This window comes from Apus apus, chromosome 5 (assembly GCF_020740795.1).
Source record: "Apus apus isolate bApuApu2 chromosome 5, bApuApu2.pri.cur, whole genome shotgun sequence".
Taxonomy (NCBI): Eukaryota; Metazoa; Chordata; class Aves; order Apodiformes; family Apodidae; genus Apus; species Apus apus.
In genome coordinates, this window is record NC_067286.1 from 29,157,537 (window position 1) to 29,175,145 (window position 17,609).

Here is a 17,609-nt window from a genome sequence, read left to right on the forward strand (position 1 = left end):
CCCTGAATAATCTTTTCTTTCTTAGCTTAACAGAAAATTCTTCACCACTCTAAAAATCAGTAATCTAATCTAATCTATCACTTGTCTGGCTCCTACTGTAGTCAATGGAGAAATATCCTCAGGAGGTGATTCTCTTAGTCTTATATTAGGTGTTTCAGACACACAATGAAAAATTAATGCTTTGGAGTTTCTCTTCTCTCTCCATTGACAACAGCTGGAGTCTAAAAAAATCACCTTAGTTTCATTTTCATAAGGCTCAAGTTAAGCACCAGGAGTCCAAACACTTAAGTGCTGTGGATTTAATGCGGAGTCTGAGTGGACTTGAGTCTTCCCACCTCAAACGGCACCAGCTGCTGCAGCCCATGGTTCCATCTATTGTACACTGAGATGGCTGTGAAGTCCCTCACATCAGGGGCAAGATGCATCTCCCCATGTGTATGCAAGTCAAATGACAATAATAAAGATTTTATATTATAAAATTATATTCTAATTCCCTCCATCTTTACATTCCAAAGACCTATGCAAAATATGGCAGGTTGGGAAAAGACAGGAAAAGATTTTTCCCATCCACCAAGCCTGTGTATTTGGCCCTGCATATCACAACCTTTGTATTTGTAACAGACATAAGTAAACAATTTATAGCAAGAAAGCAGAGAAAAATAAGAGCTAGGGGAAGAGGCAGGAAATTCTCTGCATTCTCCCCCATCATCTATTTCAACTAAAAGAAAACTCCTACACATACTGAGTAAGCCAGCCAATCTGTGAGGGATCACCACCGCAAAATTAAACTGCCAACACTTGGGGAAGATCTTTGAAGAAAATGTACGGGATTATTTTTTTCCAATTATTTATTTTTTTTGTACCCCCTTCTAAATACACTTAGGAAGTGGAGAAAAGTCTTTTGCTTCAGCGCAGGAAAGGGAAGTTCTGATCACATTTCAGAATTCTTTAATCCATGAGGTAGTTCTCAAGAAACGGCTAGTTGTGAGGAAACATTTCTTGATAAAAACCAGTAACAACAATTAGATAGGCTGGTACTGTTGATCCTTAATATTACTAGACAGAGGGGGTAAAAAATGATGTTCAATGTGCTACATAAGTACATTTTATTATGTATCATATAACAGATGCTAAGATCAGCCAGGCAAATAAGCGAGAAAATTAGCATGCAGTTTTAAATACACTTTTCTTTAAAGTGTATTGTGTATTTTGAGCTGTGGTTTTAACAATGTGGTATTTTGGGAGGATATTCTGCTTCAGGAATGACACAGAACTGTGGATATGACTGAAGCTTTTCACCCTACAGGTAAACACAAGCAGGTCGACAGGATACTGACAAAAGTATCCTATTGAAGAAGAGACACATTAGTTAACTGAGAGCATATTTGTAGAGCAAAAGGCTTTGGATAAACTCTAGAAAAAACTAAATTGGAGCTGGAGCCCTCTGGCAGTGATGGGAAGCTACTAAGCATATTTGACACCAGGAAGCGTGCAGAGGATTCCTTGTACTCTAACAGATCCCTGGACCAACGTGATCATATCTGGAAGAAATTCAGTCCTCATATTTTCAGGACACAGAGATAGCCAGTGTTGGTCCCCCACTTCCCACCTCAATTATTGAGACATGAAGGATTAAACTAAGGAAAAACTGAACCACTACAGGACAATCTGCATGTATTCTGTAATAATGAAATAATATTTTAAATACCTTAACATCATTAGAAGTAATGAGAAAGATACTTGATTAGAAATAGCCATGATTTTCCTTTTGGTTTTGGTAAGAGGACCGTAAGAAACCAAATAGTTCAGGTGGAAACTGACATTTAATTTTTTTCCTAGGGAATTCATGCCATCAAGGCATATGTCATTTAATGACATTCAGCTATAATGATTTTGTATAATTACTGGCCTACATAATGCAATTCTCCTGTGATGCTAGGAGAAATCTGCACAATCATCAGGAAGGACTTTTGGAATGGGGGTGGAGAAGAAAAATAAAACCCAGCCAGAAGCTTTGCCGTAAAAGTTAATCACTATAATTTACATTTTGCCACCAGTTCTCAGGTACAAGTTCTTTTATGCACCACCAAATGATCTGAACACTAATTATCACTTCTGTCTTCTACAGACACAAACACTCTAATTTATGGTTATCTTCTTTTCTTGTCACCGAGTTCTTTTTAGAGCCAAATTTCTTCTTGCTCAGAAACCTGACTCTGAAGACTTTACAGATATTCTTGGTATCCACAGGCAAAAGGTAAAAATGTGAGAAGCAACAAAGGATGACAATTGAGAAACTGATTGAGAAACACACCAATTAAGCTGTTCATTTCTCACTAAAAGCAGCCTGTTCAGAATCATTGTTTAGTGTCCCCTCCTTCACGTCCTTAAAGCAGGCAGCTGCAGGCACATTTTGGAAGTGCCAGTTCAACAAGCCTCCAGCTCCAAGCTGTTGTGCCTCCATAGAAAGAGCTATGGGAGAGCTGGGAGCAACAGCTGGGCCTAGGGTTTCCACACGTCAGCACTGCTGTTCAGTGTGACATCGCCAACAAGGACACCATGAGAAACAAAAGCTTTTTAGCCCAGACTGCCTTTACTTTATGGGGAGGCATCAAAGCCATGTTCTGGTCTTGAAAAAAAAAAAAAAAAAAAGAAAGAAAAAAAATACAAAGCAGTCTGGTTTTCGTCCACCAAAATAAACGGTGTGGGTGCACGGACTGCAGTGTTTCTCAAGTATCATGCCCCATGCGTTCTACAAATGGCTCCTACTCCTCTTTGCAAAGAGCTGATTTTGAAACATCTGATTTTGAAATGAAACTAGAAAAAACACAACCAACTCTTTTCTTTAAAATGAAGCCTAGGGAATCTTTACCTGGAAATTTCAGTAACAGCCCTCCCCCAAATAATGTAGAGAGTAATTTCAATATCATCAGAGAAGCATCACATATATTAATACAAATAAACCAGAAAAAAAACTGTGTTTGGAGACATAATGCTACCACATAAAAATAATGAGACAATATCCTAGACTTAAATTTGCAATGAAGTTGCAAAGTACATCCATGGAAGACAATGATGAGAGCTGTGGGGTGTGCCTGCCCTGCAAAGGTAAGTTTCTTTTTATTAAAGAAGAAATAAGGACCTCAGATGTACAAAGATACCATTCCCATTAGCCTCACCTTCACAATAAAGCTTCCGAGACCTACATGGAAGTTTTCCAGGCTTCAAGTCACTTCTGAAAAAATCCTTCCCAATGGATATATGCTACTGACACCTTATTACAATCAAAATTTTGTGTAAGAATCTCACATTCAATGCAACTGCTAGTTACATTCAGACAAGTACTGCAGAGCATGTGGCAAATTCTAACTAACATGAGAAAAAACTCATATAATATATGCTTGTCTAAAAATAAAAAGAACAAAACTGTAGATACCCACCATATAGATTTTTACCCTCAAGAAAGGAGCACATGCCAACACTGCCCAAAATCTAAGTAAATCCCTCTGCGCAGTGGTTTCTACAGACTTGTTCAAGTCCTTCACACACACTTAGATGTCAGCAACACTAGTCTCAAAGACCTGGGTGGGATTTATACCAACTGAATATAAAAAATGGCCAACTATGAGAGGCAGAAAACCAGACTGGAACCACCATTAATAGATTACTTAGTGAAAATTACCATGACAAAGTACATGGAGACGGTTCACTATGTTATGACAACTCCTATTTGCAGCTACTGCCTGAGTTGTTGTTGAACTGTCTGGTAAACACCTAGCCTTGCATAAATGTAGCTTTGCTCAAATCTACTAGCAAACATTGCTTCAGACTTCCAGCCTGTAGGCATTTTAGCTGCACACTCGAAACAGAGGTGCCTTAAGAACAGACTCAGTGGCCAGACTCTGGAAGGCCAACAAATTGCAATGATCACCCCCTCACACCTTGAATGAGCTTGTTTTTTTCTTGTTGCTAGCATGACACAGTATTTTCCAAAAAGCACACAGAATATTTATTGGGAAATGGGTTAGGAAAATGGTCTAAAATACTTTCTGCCTCTAGCAGCTCTGATTAACTTGTAAAGTGGGTACTTGAGGTGTTCAAGCACATTATACACATACTTGATGTTGCCAATTTCACCCATGGCAAAACTGAAGGAGAAAGGCAAGGTGACTGTAATGTGTCATACTCACAAGCTTGCAGCAGAATGAAATTAAAATCTACACGCTAGTACTCCCAAGCAACTTGCTCTCAGTCTTGACCATTCTGGCTGCAAGCAGATTACTAAACAAAAGATGCTCACTTGCAAGACTGAAAAAGAACCTCGTATTAAACACACATAAAATATTATGTGCATTAATAAAGCGGACTGATCCTCTTTCTTATCCATATATGAACTGCAGTTCTTGCAAGATATTCCTTATAAACACCTTAGGCACCTGTCTTAGTTTAGTTTAGCAGCAGCAGTACTGCACATGCTCTCAAAGACACTGTTTAGTGTTATAAGCAACAGTAGATGTTAAGACTAAATTTGATCTTAATTTTCAAGCATTCTGCACAGTAAGATCTTCCAAAAGACTGGTTAACATAAGCAGAAATTTCTTGTGAACATCCATTTCTCACAGCCCATAGATAGGCTAGAGCGAGCAAAGGGAAATGAGTGTGGAGGGGTCACCTCAATAAGAGGTGAAAATTACCTTGTATGTGAGACGGCATCACTAAGACTATAAGCACTGTTCTCCCTTGTTAGTGGACTGGAGGCTGGTTGACTCTTGCTGTGAATATCCAGGCTCAGTGAAGACTCGGCCTTGCGGTCCAAGTGGCTCTCTTTTTCCAGTGTCCTGTCTGCAATGGAGACCACTTCACTGGAGCTATGCCACAGTGGTGCCACCTTCTCCTTTGTTAGTCCTGTACGGGGAGATGTTGCAGCTCCCAGGGAGGCAGTGCTGCCATGGCTAGGGCCATATGAAGTGGTATCTATGCCACTATCAGCTGAAGTCCCTTGAAGGTAGTTGTAGCTGTTCAGCTCTGATTCGGTGCGCTCTCCACTGTCATACCACTTCTCATCACTGTGAGCACTGGAGGCATTGCTGGAGAGAGTATTGCTGCTGGAATGGCTGGAGTAGTGGCTGTCAGACTACAGAAGAAACAACAATCCAAAGAAAACACACTTGTAGGTTTATTTCAGAATTGTGGCAATAAAGGAGGAGGAAACAAACAAATACAGAAGTCACCACTGCACAATAGGAGCTCTTCTACCTTGAGGTACTGAATAGATAAACTGAGGAGGCTAATAAACCCTAAAAATTTTATTCCAACATGATGCATGTGCTCTATTCTGGGTGCACACAAAAAGTTTTCATTCAGATTTGGAAGCCATGCCTTAACTATTCAGAGAAAGCCAGAATTTTTGTATTTTGTTCCAGAACACTTTCATAGAATCACAGAATGCGTTGCCTTGGAAGGGACCTTTAAAGGTCATCTAGTCCAACCCCCATGCAGTGAGCAAGGACCTCTTTAAGTAAATCAGATTGCTCAGAGCCTCATCAAGCCTGACCTTGAATGTCCCCAGGGGTGGAGCCTCCACCACCTCTCTGGACATCCTGTACCAGCGTTTCACTACCCTCATAGTAAAAAACTTCTTCCTCGTGTCTAAATCTACCCTGCTCTAGTTTAAGGCTATTGTCCCTTGTTCTATCACTACAAGCCCTTGTAAACAATCCCTCCCCAGCTTTCTTACAGGCTTTCTACTGTTACCTTTCAAGCACAGTTCTGCTCAGCCCAGTCCAATGACATGGGCTAAGCTGTGTAGGCTTCGGCTTGGTTTATAACTATTACAATTAAAAAGATATATTTTAATAAATGAATTACCTATCAAAAGGTAAAATAACCACTGCTCTTCCTATTCCTTTGTAGTAGGGTATATTTCCTACACAGCAGGGCTGCTCTTGACACATAACCACTCAAATGTCATTTAATCTCAAATTATTTTCCAAAAAGGCAAAATTGCAGGAAAGGAAGCTTTAATGTAATGGTTTCAAATTGACCCATCAGGGCTTGCCAGTGTCTGTTGGTTTGTGCTTTTTGGTTATTGCCAGGTTATTTTGTTACAAAGAAATGGAATGGCCTTAATTCCACAGCAGGCACTGGAAGAATATCCCATTACGGGAAGAATTTCTTGCCATACACTCATCATTACTTAGTAGCTCACCTGCCTTTGGGCTATTTATATCTATCTGAATTCCTTCGTTTTAGTTTTCATCTACAAATTTACCTACATTCTAATCATCTACATAACCAGAACTGAATCAGTTCTTCAGTAGGCAATGGTGTTGTTTGGTGACCAGATGACCCACGAATAAAGGAATGCAAGGAAAGGAGATTTAGAACTCCCTTTCCTATTTATCTACCCTTGGAGTTTTACCAAATGGGCAGAGACAGAGATCCCATCCAAATGTAAAAGAAGGAAAACAGAAAATGGATGTATATCGAGAGCAAGAAATTTCAGCATCTACATCTCTTCTTATACTAAAGCAAGAATTGACAGAAAAACAGGACGACTATTAAGCTGAACTTCTAGTTATCTCCAATTAAAGTTACTGCTCTTCGTTAGGAACTACATCACTCCCCCCTCTCCATCTGTCTACATAATAAAGATTTACTTTAACAATGACTAAATGAGAAGAATGCAGGCGTTAGTAATTCCAGTGCTACTTTGCTTGCAAGTTAATGAGTTATGTATTGTATCATCACAGTCAAAAGCATCTCATGGAAAACAGGTCAATCTAAATATAAAAACTAGTTTGTGCTCCTAAGAATATGAAGACAGGTATGTTGTTGTTGGGTGGGTTTGTTTGTTTTTTTAAATAATAAAGATGTTTTGTTACGAATTAATAACCTAAAAGCAACATTGCCTATTGTACTGCAAGAAGAATGCTCGTAAGCAGGAGCTAATAACAGGAACCAATTACAGACTTTCTAACAAATGCAATTAATAATTTCAGTGTAATCACACAACACAACTCTGTATTTTAGCTGACTGTACAGAGAAAAAACCCAAATAATACAGTTTATTGTGTAATTAAAGCTTAGAGGGTAGGGTTTTTTTAAGTTTAGTGACCTAATTTTCAAAACATTTTAAATTTATGAACATTACTGCATTCATCCATCTCTCCGTATGCAAATCAGGAAGAGACAGTGTCCAAAAGATATTAATATCTAACTCTGCAGAAAGGCAGAATTTACCATTTAGCCACTAAACACTTATAAGCAAGAGAGATTTTTTTCAGCAGGATTCCAGCAGACCTTTCAGACAAAGTCTTCCAACAGTGTGCTAGGTTATGGAAAGGAAGTAATAGCTACACGAGATGAGAAAAGAGGAGAAAATACAAAACCAAACCCAAGACAACTATTCTGTTTCAAAGAAGCAGCTTTTTGAGTGTTGCATTATAAAATATATTAAGCTTTAGGTCTCACATGTGAGGCCTAGGAATAGCTTTGCAAACTCCCACAAATCCTCTACTTATCCAAACGTAACAGACAAGTTGCTGTTCAACTGGCAAAAAAACTTTATTAGCTAATAAATATTTCAGTAGGCTGTGCTTTGCTTTGGTAGGATACAGGACACAAAAGGGCCCCTCTACTGCTTCCTCCATATTCTAGTAGGGAAAAGGGCTGGAGGATTTTTTTTTTTCTTTTTTTTAACTGGCACTCAAAACGTAGCTTTGAACATTTTTGTTATCAAGAACTTGTGGAGCAAAAGCAAAACATTAAATAATTCCTTTTTTAGGATAACTTACATGACCCTGCTTATTTGGAGACAAGTGAACCACAGGATCCTGTCTCATCAGTCTTCCACTGGGGCTTTCTCTGAAGGATGGCAGTACTTTTGATACTGCTGGGAGATGGCATGTTGGTTCTGCAATACAGCACACAAGGATGTACTGAAGAACTTAAGCAGTGCAACAAGCTAAGAAAATGTATAACCTAACTTCACACTGCAATTCTTTCAATACTACTATTAGCCAAAAACTTCAGACACCTAATACAAAATTCATTTAAAAAAATAACCCAAATATACTGTGTCAAAACACAGGTGAGTAAGTGAAGGGGACCACTCCTGCCTGGCGTAAATCAGTAAGACTGTACCAAAAACCAGCAGCCACCATCCTGGCTTTTGTTAGAACAACCTGAATGGTATCATGTCCCCATTGACCAGCAACACTGTATCAGAGCATTAAACCAGCAGAATGTTCATTTTCACAGTGTACTGACTTTGAATCTCTATATGCACGTTGCCTGTGGACAAGAAATTTTAAAACCTGGAGATCCACATTTCCTTATATTCTACGCAAGGCAGGACAAGAGCAAAAGTTTACAGTGATTACTTAAATCTACACATTTTCTCAAGTGCAATTACTGTACATATTTCTTGTCAAAGTTAAGGGGAGCTAAATAAACATTTTCTAAGTAAAGAGACAGCAAAAATCTGTTGAAATTTTCCCTTTAAAACTGATGGCTGTGAATGTGGAAACCAGATGTACAAAAGGAATACCTACGAAACTTAACATGATAAAAGCAGATGGAATTCAAATCACCCACCTCACATGGACATTCACAGGAGTGCTGTGTCAATTGAACTTATTTTTTCCCAGGTGATAACTATGGAGGGTTTAGAGGGTGTTCAGACACAGCCCACCAGGTAGGAAGGTAATGGCCTTCTCAGAGCCCAAGGTGAGTATTTTAAAAGAATCACTTTCAGTTGTGACTTTTTGCACATACCTTCTCTCCTGAGGTCATGCAATATTCTGCACTTCTAAATATGCTACTTTTAAACTAGAATATGTGCTTATGAACAGTAAGTACTTAACAATAGCCATGCTAATTAGCTGTGCCTTCCCCAACACAGCTAGAGTTTGTTCATCTTGATCTGCAGCACTTCTAGGTTTTTTAAAAAATAAAAGTGGGTGTTTTTTTAACTATTAAAAATACTAATTAGGAAAAAATCAAATGTCTTTTCCCCTGGCAAGTGGTAGCAAGCAGTGCTGGTGCACAAATAACAAAGGTCCTGGGTAGCTAAGAAAGGGCCAGGAAGGAGTGAGTGTGTGGATTCACTGCACCTAATACCTTATTTACCTTGAGACAGATTATCCCAAGTGGAAATGTATTTGGCATAGAACCAAACTTTCACCTAGATTCACCAGACTGGCAATACTCTCCAGTCAGAGATGCAGCTTCCAACTGCGACTCTATGAATGCAGGACAATACACAAGAGATAAAAATACAGGGATTACACGTCAGTATGCATTTCTCAGCCTTTGCCAAATGCCAGAGCCATCTCTTCTACCACACAATTTCTCCGGTTCTTTTTGGCCTTATTTATTTTGCTAACACAGTGACACTTGACATTGTACAACCGAACTTGCAGGCAGCTCCACTCAGCACCAGCATCAACACCCAATGTTGGTCTGCAAAAGCAATGCTGAGCAAAAGATCAGTTTTACATGTGTCGTTACCATCACACCAGTATCAAAACATATGCAATTAAAAAGTGTTCTGTCAAAATGAGAACTGCAGATCAGAATATTCACAGCTTTTTAGTGAGAAGTACAGGGGGAGTTGTGAGGGAGGGACTGACAGATGGCTTAAATAACAAGGCACAGCTCACTGAGGTTGTGAAGGTATGTGAAGAACGTACATCTCCAAAACTTGAGGTCGGCATTTGCCTTAACAAACTCCTACTGATCTCACTGCACCTTCCTGTGTTCTACACTAGTCCTTTCACATAGTACATAAGCTGTGATGCAGTAAAATGATTATCTATACATGCAATTCAGAAAGTACAGAATTGTTTAATTTATGGTAACTAAGTTGGAAAAAAACAATACAGCAATCTTGACCATGGTCATCATGTTGGATCAATAGCAAAAGGTGTATGTGCAGAAACTTCAAATGAAGGCTTAAGTGCAAATTCTCAGTATCCAGCTGTTTTATGTAGTTAATATATTCACTCAGCTGACAGCTTAATTGCCAAGTGGAATGAAAATGTATATGCTGGTGGAAGGCGATTACCAAGATAGAGATTTACTTCACTATTTAAACTTCAATTGCATTTTTTCCTATTTTGTACGTGGTATTTTTATAGATTCAATGATCAATCTATTGGCTTTTATATAGCACCATTAGAAAGGCAGCATCACAAGCACTTTAGACAAACTAAGCAAAAAATAAACTAAGCCAAGCCTCACTTGGGAGAGTAGGTGAGGACAAAGAAGTCCCCAATTGCAAGACAAATTAACAAGTATATGTAGTCAACTCTTTCTAAAAGGACAGACTGTTTCAGGGTAAGAAGATTAAGGAAGATTTAGTCCCACAATCAAATGAAGTGAAATCTGCTCTTCCTCAGGTGATACTCACAGGTCTCAAGGAAACAGACTGCAGAAGCTAGTATATGTTCCAGACCTAATTATTCAACCTGATGAACAAGGTTAACTTCCAAAGACTCTGAAAACATAGTGTGTAAGAGAGTTCTTTCTCTGTGTGGAGAGGTATTGCCAAAGCCACCTTTTGGTTAGCACCACTTGATCACTGGAAAGAATTCATTACCTACCCATCTGGTCAGCGATACTATCCTCACTTCTTTGCCAGCTGGGTGTGGATTTGCCGCTACCACCCGTATCTGATTGCGTGTTCTGCCTGTCAATGGAAGCAGGGGATCTACGGCTAATTCCAAACCTGTTGCAACACCCCAAAAACAAAGCAGATAATTATTTTAAATATGCATAAATCTCACATATGGGTAAAAAGAGCACTTTTAAGAAGCTAGTGTCCAACAACAGGGCAGAACAATGCATAGCATAACTGCTTGAGGGATTTATAATGGTGTTCCACTGAATTTTTGTGGCAGGTCTCAGAACCCATTTAGCACCTTTAATGCAAAAGATTACAGTATACATTAATTTATTGAGCCTCTGGTTACAGTGCATACAATTAAAAAAAAAAACAACACAAAACAAAACAGACCAAAGCATCCAGAAATAAAAATATTAGTTTTCATTTACATAAATGTTTACATGAAAAGGTGACCAGACCATCACAGGGTTACAGAAAACTGATCACAATGAGTAAAACCTAAGTCTGGATAAAAGCCACTTAGGGAAAGGAGGTGTGTTTATTGGCAAAAGACATCAAGGATGGATTATCTTAAATTGGAAAGCACTACCTTGAAAATTAGCATCAGAAAGTCTGCTGAGACAATCCCATGGATCTCAGCCACCTCCCTGGGTTCTAAGCAAAAGACTAGTAAGGTCTAGGGGACGCAGTCATGTATGCAAGTAACAGATTCATTTGGGAAAATATTACATTGCCAAATAGTTTAATTAAGCTTTTATGAAGTTGACTGTATTTGTTATGGATTCCCCAAACCTGGAGACTACAAATTCTGTAAATTGTTAAGTTACTTGATCACAAAATAATCTGAGTGGACTAGTGTAAACTAATTACAGCTATAGGAAAGAAGTGAGATGTATTAACATCATTGTAGAAGAAAGCATACTGAGCAAAAGGAAAACTGTGTTCCATGGACTTTGTAAAACCATCTGACTAATCTAGCAGGATTTCAGAAAGGTCAATAAATATACAGTAAACTCAAGGAGAACAATCTAATGATAAACGTGACACTCAGTGCCCATGTGCCATACTGAAGTCTACATGTCTTATATGCCTAAAAGCCTGTAAGAACCAAATCTGTAATTCCGTATTATGTAATAAATCACGTATAAGTCTGTAACAATTACAGTTGATTTCAGAATTAGCACATTAATGATTAAGAACTTGTCAAGAATAATTTATTTATGCAGTAGTGTTTTTTTTTTAGAATTGCCCTGAAGCAAGAAAAAAAAATTCCCAGAACTCTATATGCACAGAGTAACACACAAGAGTTTCAACCAGCTGATATTTTCTCTCTATATCAAGGAGTTCTTCTAGCTCTAAGTGCCTAACATAATAACAGAAAATAACATACCCAACTGTGCTTTTTACTCGCTCTACTAACTACAGACTGCCCCACATGACCTCTAAAGTAAACCAGACATTTGCACAACTTTTGGAACAAGCTCAATGTCGTTACCCCATTTGAAAGTTCATGAACTTGTTAACTCACATGAACACACCAAAAATAATGATATAGTTCAGAATAATAAAATCCCACTCCCATCCTTAAAGATGAGCAGCTGGAACATGCCTACATTTGCAGCATGTCTCCAAAATGTCACCTTTTGATCTGAGGTAATTTTCACACTTTTAAGACTTGTAAAAGATTTTGGGAAGAATATCTTTTCATGACAAAGTAATTAAGAGTTATCAGAAAGAAAAGGCCCATATCCCAAGAAACTTTGGTGTGATGAAGTTCACTCCATCAGTATTTTACTTTCTATGCTTTGCCCTCTTACCTAAACTCCATAATGTTCATATGCATAAAAGCAGTCAGTTTTGGATTTGGAATATTTTACTATGTGGGGCCCTTTTTAAAAAATTATAGATATGCAAATCTACCATGTTTCTAATTTTATTTCATTAAAATCACTGTTGTACTAATTGAGCAGCAAGAAAATGTCATTAGATTACCTTTTTTTTTTTACACAAAGTGTAAAAGCTATTTAAAAGCAGGAACAATAAAAGCTGGTGGTGCTATATTCTATGCTGCTTAAATATATAGCCCGTTAAGGTATGTAATAATGAGCCAAAAAAACTCAAAGGAGAACTCTATAAATTGTTATAAATAAAATTGTTCAAATATGCATTTTATGTACTCATCTTAAGAAGAAACTAATCATTTCAGTGTTCTTAAATTTCATGTTTGCATTCTCCAACCATTTATTACATTATATATACACTTTCAGGTAAACACAGTAAGTACACAAAACACACATACATACATCAAGACCAGTCTGGACATCCTTGAAGGCAGTGAAGTTTTTGTCTATACCCAGGCTCAGGACATGGACCAGTAACTTAGAAGAGGCAGCAGTCACTGCTCTTAGCAATGTCTGACATAGGTTGGACTGACACCCATGCTTCCAGTCACTGCTCTTAGCAATGTCTGACACAGGCTGGACTGACACCCATGCTTCCATTTTCACAAACTTTCCAAATCTGTCATATTTGGAAAGTCCTGAGAAAACATGATTTGTGTACTAGGACAGTATGGGAGATAAAAGTGCTTTTCCTATAAGAATAGAACATAAATAATTTGAGTTAATTAAGTGATGTTTCTTCTTTAAAAGCATCCAATAAGGAACATGTAAAGTTCACATATTACTTCATTCATTTTCCATTTAAGCAGTGTTTTGTTGCACCAAATTAAAGCTTCAAAATAAAAAAGAACGTATAAGCAAAATTTCTAGGGCACATCTCTTTGCTGAACTTGCAAAATGCTCAAAAAACGTGGCAGTGAACATATTAATTAACTCAGAAAGATGGAAGAGGATGGGTGCTGGTGTGCTCTGAGGCCAATTCAAAACAAAAACCCTCGCTTGTCTGAATATCCTTTCTTACTCAAGCAGTTACGGTTGTGATGGTCTAAGGACATATGGCAGCAACACCATTTTTGTAGGGCAAATGACAGTTGGAAAGGAGCAGGCAAGATATAAGGAGCACAAGCTGCTCTTCAGGGTTCAAGGCAACACAACTGCTGCTGGAATGAAGGAGCCAGGAAGTATGCAACGCACAAAGAGGTTAAGTGCTTTTTCCAGCTGCAGACTCTGGTCACGCTTCTATTTAGCTTCCTTACAGCAAAGTTTAATGGATTTACAGCAAACCTCCTCACATCAGTAGGACTTAAGCACAAACTGAAATTATGACCTGAACAGGTCTGATAGTCTCATGAATATAAGCCTTCATGAAGGTGTGGAGCAGAGAAGAGATGGCCTCTTCAGAAAACCTCAAACTGAGGTGCAAGGAGAAAGACAGGGAGGACAAATCTTCAGTGCTCTGGAGCAAGACCCAAAGACATGCTCAGAACGGCATCCTCTGGACTGACACAGAGCAGTGTCCCTTTACAGGCAGCTAAACAGGAAAAAGGCAGTGCCTTGTGCTAAGCAGTTCCTGACAGTGGTACCTAATCTTACTATTAACGTACTTCTTGAAACAGAAAAATACATTTTTACTTTATAGAAGATGAGAACCAGAATGAATTACACACAGTGACTTCCAACACACTCAAGAAGACTTCAGAGGGAAGTGTTGCAGTGTAAACTATCAGCAGTTTTGCCCCCTTAACTTCTCTATAGGAAGTAATTTGGAATGTGGCAGCCAGCTCTCCTGCTACCAATTACTTTTTTCCATACTTGGAGCTGCCTGATTTATTACTCCTTTCAGTGCTCTCTGGAAATGATATAAATTTACTTTCTTCCTCTGCAAGTTGCCCCTACATTGACATTGGATGACTTCAGAGAGTTTGAAGACTTCTGAAAAGTTGGAAGAGAGCACCTTAAAACAGGATGACTGAATATGTGGAAAAAATGCTCAGCTGTGGATTTATTAGCACTTTTCTGCTTGCACATCTGAAGTCTCAGTTGTGCTCAACGCTCCTTTTCTTCAACTACTAGCACAGTGTGCAAAGACCCAAACTTATTACTTTTAAAATTTTAGAATCTCAAGCTGTGAAGTGAAGCAATTTGCAATATGAAATCACTACCTTTAATGAAGATTTTTAAATAAATAAGGGTCCCTTTATATAGTAACCTGAGCAGCCGTAGACTAGGATCAGAAAGAGATGTTAGGTCACAATAGGAAAAGGTGGAATTGTGAGATTTTCGACAGTGATTTTTTCAAGAGGCCTGGCAGTGATATTTGAAAACAAGTATGTTTTAATGCATGTAAAGAACAGCCGACAGGAGTCTGTGTAAGCACTCCTTTAGTTTAACACACATTACAACAAATGGAAGACAGAAGAAAAAACCTGCCTAAAAAGAATATGAAAAGAGTCTGGTGCCTACCCTTCTGGCATAGATTTTTGTCTGTATGTGCCCCCACCAGAGCCTGTCTCACTTGAGGATGATACGTTGCTTGGAGAATTGCGGCACTGCTGTGATCTTGCTAAGGCGATGGACGAAACGGTGACGTAGACATCAGAACCAGGAGACAACCTGTTCAGAGCAAAAGAACCAGCCAAATCAGCAACACTGAACAGCTGTATCATAGTGCAAAGCATGATGGACAACATGGCATTGCAGAGACAGTCAAAACTGTCAGTTAAAGAACCAGATGTTTTTCCCTTATTAACCTATTGGAAACCATGGAAAATCTGTAAAAAGTGGAATGCAGGGGAGTAAATAAAGAGTGGCAAGCATGGGAGGAAAATCCCAGCACACGCTAGGAAAACAACTCAGTTTCTCAAGTCCTGACTTATTTTTACCAATTGCTTGTAAGGAACAATGAAGCATGACATTCCTCAACCAAATACCAAACAGAACAAAATACTTCTAATTCTCAATATCAACTCTTGCATGTAATTTAAAGTAGCTGTAGTGAGCTGTCTATGAAAACCCTTCCAAGAGTATGAAGCTTATCTTTATGCCACCAAACATTAAACAACAAGGACTAAAAAATATGTTATTTATAAATACCTTAACATCTCCCCAGAAAAATCTTAACATTCCAATACAAAACTATCTCAACATATCAGAACTCTGCTTGAAAATACAGACCTGAGTCATATGAAGCCACCTCCTGTTGGAATAACCATATAGCAAATAAATGGGCTAGAATTGCAACACAAGCACCTGAGCAGAATGACTGGAACCACCAGGCTTATACTGCTCAACTCGTATACCCTGTTCTGTACTTGAGGGCTTTTTTAGGTAATTTTCTGCTTTGTGCACATTGTTTCCCAAACCCCAACCAAATTCACTGCTGCTAGCAGCAGCATCTTTATTCTACATGATGGTGACTGAACCCATTCAGAACTTCTGCAGTGATTAAACTGGACTTTTAATTAGACCACCCACAAACATCCAAATCCCACTATGAACACAAGCCTTGACTAATTTTAACTAAGGAAAGTACTGTAACTTCCACAAGTTAAATAGTAATTTAACTTTTAACATTGAAGAAATGCATATTGACTTGAGTGAAACACAAAGATAGTTGCTTCAGCCCAACTTGGGTCTGGGGATTTGCAAGATTTTAGCCTAGCCACTTAATCTAGATCTGTAAAGGACTAGCAGATTTTAATGAGCTCTCACCACAATACTGTAAGAATTTTTAAAGTGAGAAAAGGCTGAGAAAGCTGGGACTCTTTAGCTTGGTGAAGAGAAGGCTGAGAGGGGAGACCTTCCTTATTAATGCCTACAAGTATCTCAAGGGTGGGTGCAAGCAGGATGGAGCCAGACTCTTTTCAGTAGTTCCCAGTGACAGGATGAGGGGCCATGGGCACAAGCTGAAACACAGGAAGTTCCACTTAAATATGATTAAAAACTTCTTTACTGTGAGGTTGACAAAGCACTGGAACAGGCTGCCCAGGAAGGTTGTGGAGTCCCCTTCTCTGGAGATATTCCAAACCCTCCTGGATGCAGTCCTGAGCAATGTGCCCTAGGCTATCCTGCTTTAGTGGGGGAGTTGGACTAGATGATCTCTAGAGGTCCCTTCCAACTCTGACAACTCTGTGAAAGTTCAACAACTCTTTTGAAGATGAAAAAAGCATTGCACTAATTAATGCTACATGTGTATGTTCATGTATCCAGAGAGAGAGAGAGAGTGTGTGTTTATGTATCACGTGTGCAGTTATCTCCCTCAATACTTTGCAAAAAAGCAGTAAATTAACAAAATTTTCAAAGTGTAGCACGACTGGACCAGACAATGTTAATAATCTGGAATTTCACAAAGTGCAGATGACTAAAAGCAATGCTCTTTCCCAGACATGAAAGGAATGATCTAACACCTGACCACCATAAGTACCATACCAAATCCAGTGACTACTTTCCGGTCTATCAAACTGAATTGAACTTCTCATATTTATCAAGCAACAATCCTGAAATCTTTGATTGCAAAGAACACAGTTCAAGACTTGGTAACTTGGGGACCCATGAGCCAAGCAGTTCATTTTCCAAGTGGTACTCTTACGAAGAGAAAAAGAGATAGTTCATCCAACAAAAATGTGCTTTAATAGCATCCACCCATCTAGATAGACACATGCATTCAAACTCAGTTATGCTTGCAGAGCAATATACAGTTTGAAAATATGACCTTTTCCCCAAATATTAAATTAGAATTTATGGCAAGGAAACCAATTACTTAAATAATTTCTGTAAAATGATTTCCTCTTGAAAACGCTTACATTTTCACTTCAGATTCAGCTACGCCTTTTTGTTACTTCCTGTGCCTTACCAAAAAGTGACAGAGCTGTTCAGAGGGAATGTCAAGATTTCACAACTATGTCATGGAGTTAACTCATTTACAAAGATGGAAGACCCTGAGGGCAAACAAAATCTTATTATAAATGCGGTTGGAAGAACAGCAATGATCAACCAGTCAGGTAGGACATCCTATTATTTAAAGCAGCAATATATTTTTTGTTGGTACAGTTCACAATAGCACTAAAAAAAACATTAAT

The 17,609-nt window shown here is 38.5% G+C and overlaps 1 protein-coding gene across 6 annotated transcripts in view; it reads right to left on the reverse strand.

The window, feature by feature from the left end:
• The window catches only part of SIPA1L1 (signal induced proliferation associated 1 like 1), a 202,743-nt gene that overhangs the window by 16,151 nt on the left and 168,983 nt on the right, over positions 1-17,609 (reverse strand). For all 6 annotated transcript variants that reach the window (XM_051620671.1, XM_051620673.1, XM_051620676.1 and 3 more), the window contains 4 exons: positions 14,995-15,144; positions 10,608-10,732; positions 7,797-7,915; positions 4,695-5,134 (listed from right to left, as the gene is read on the reverse strand). In XM_051620671.1, coding sequence (XP_051476631.1) covers positions 4,695-5,134; positions 7,797-7,915; positions 10,608-10,732; positions 14,995-15,144 — 834 coding nt within the window. The remainder of the gene's footprint in view (positions 1-4,694; positions 5,135-7,796; positions 7,916-10,607; positions 10,733-14,994; positions 15,145-17,609) is intronic.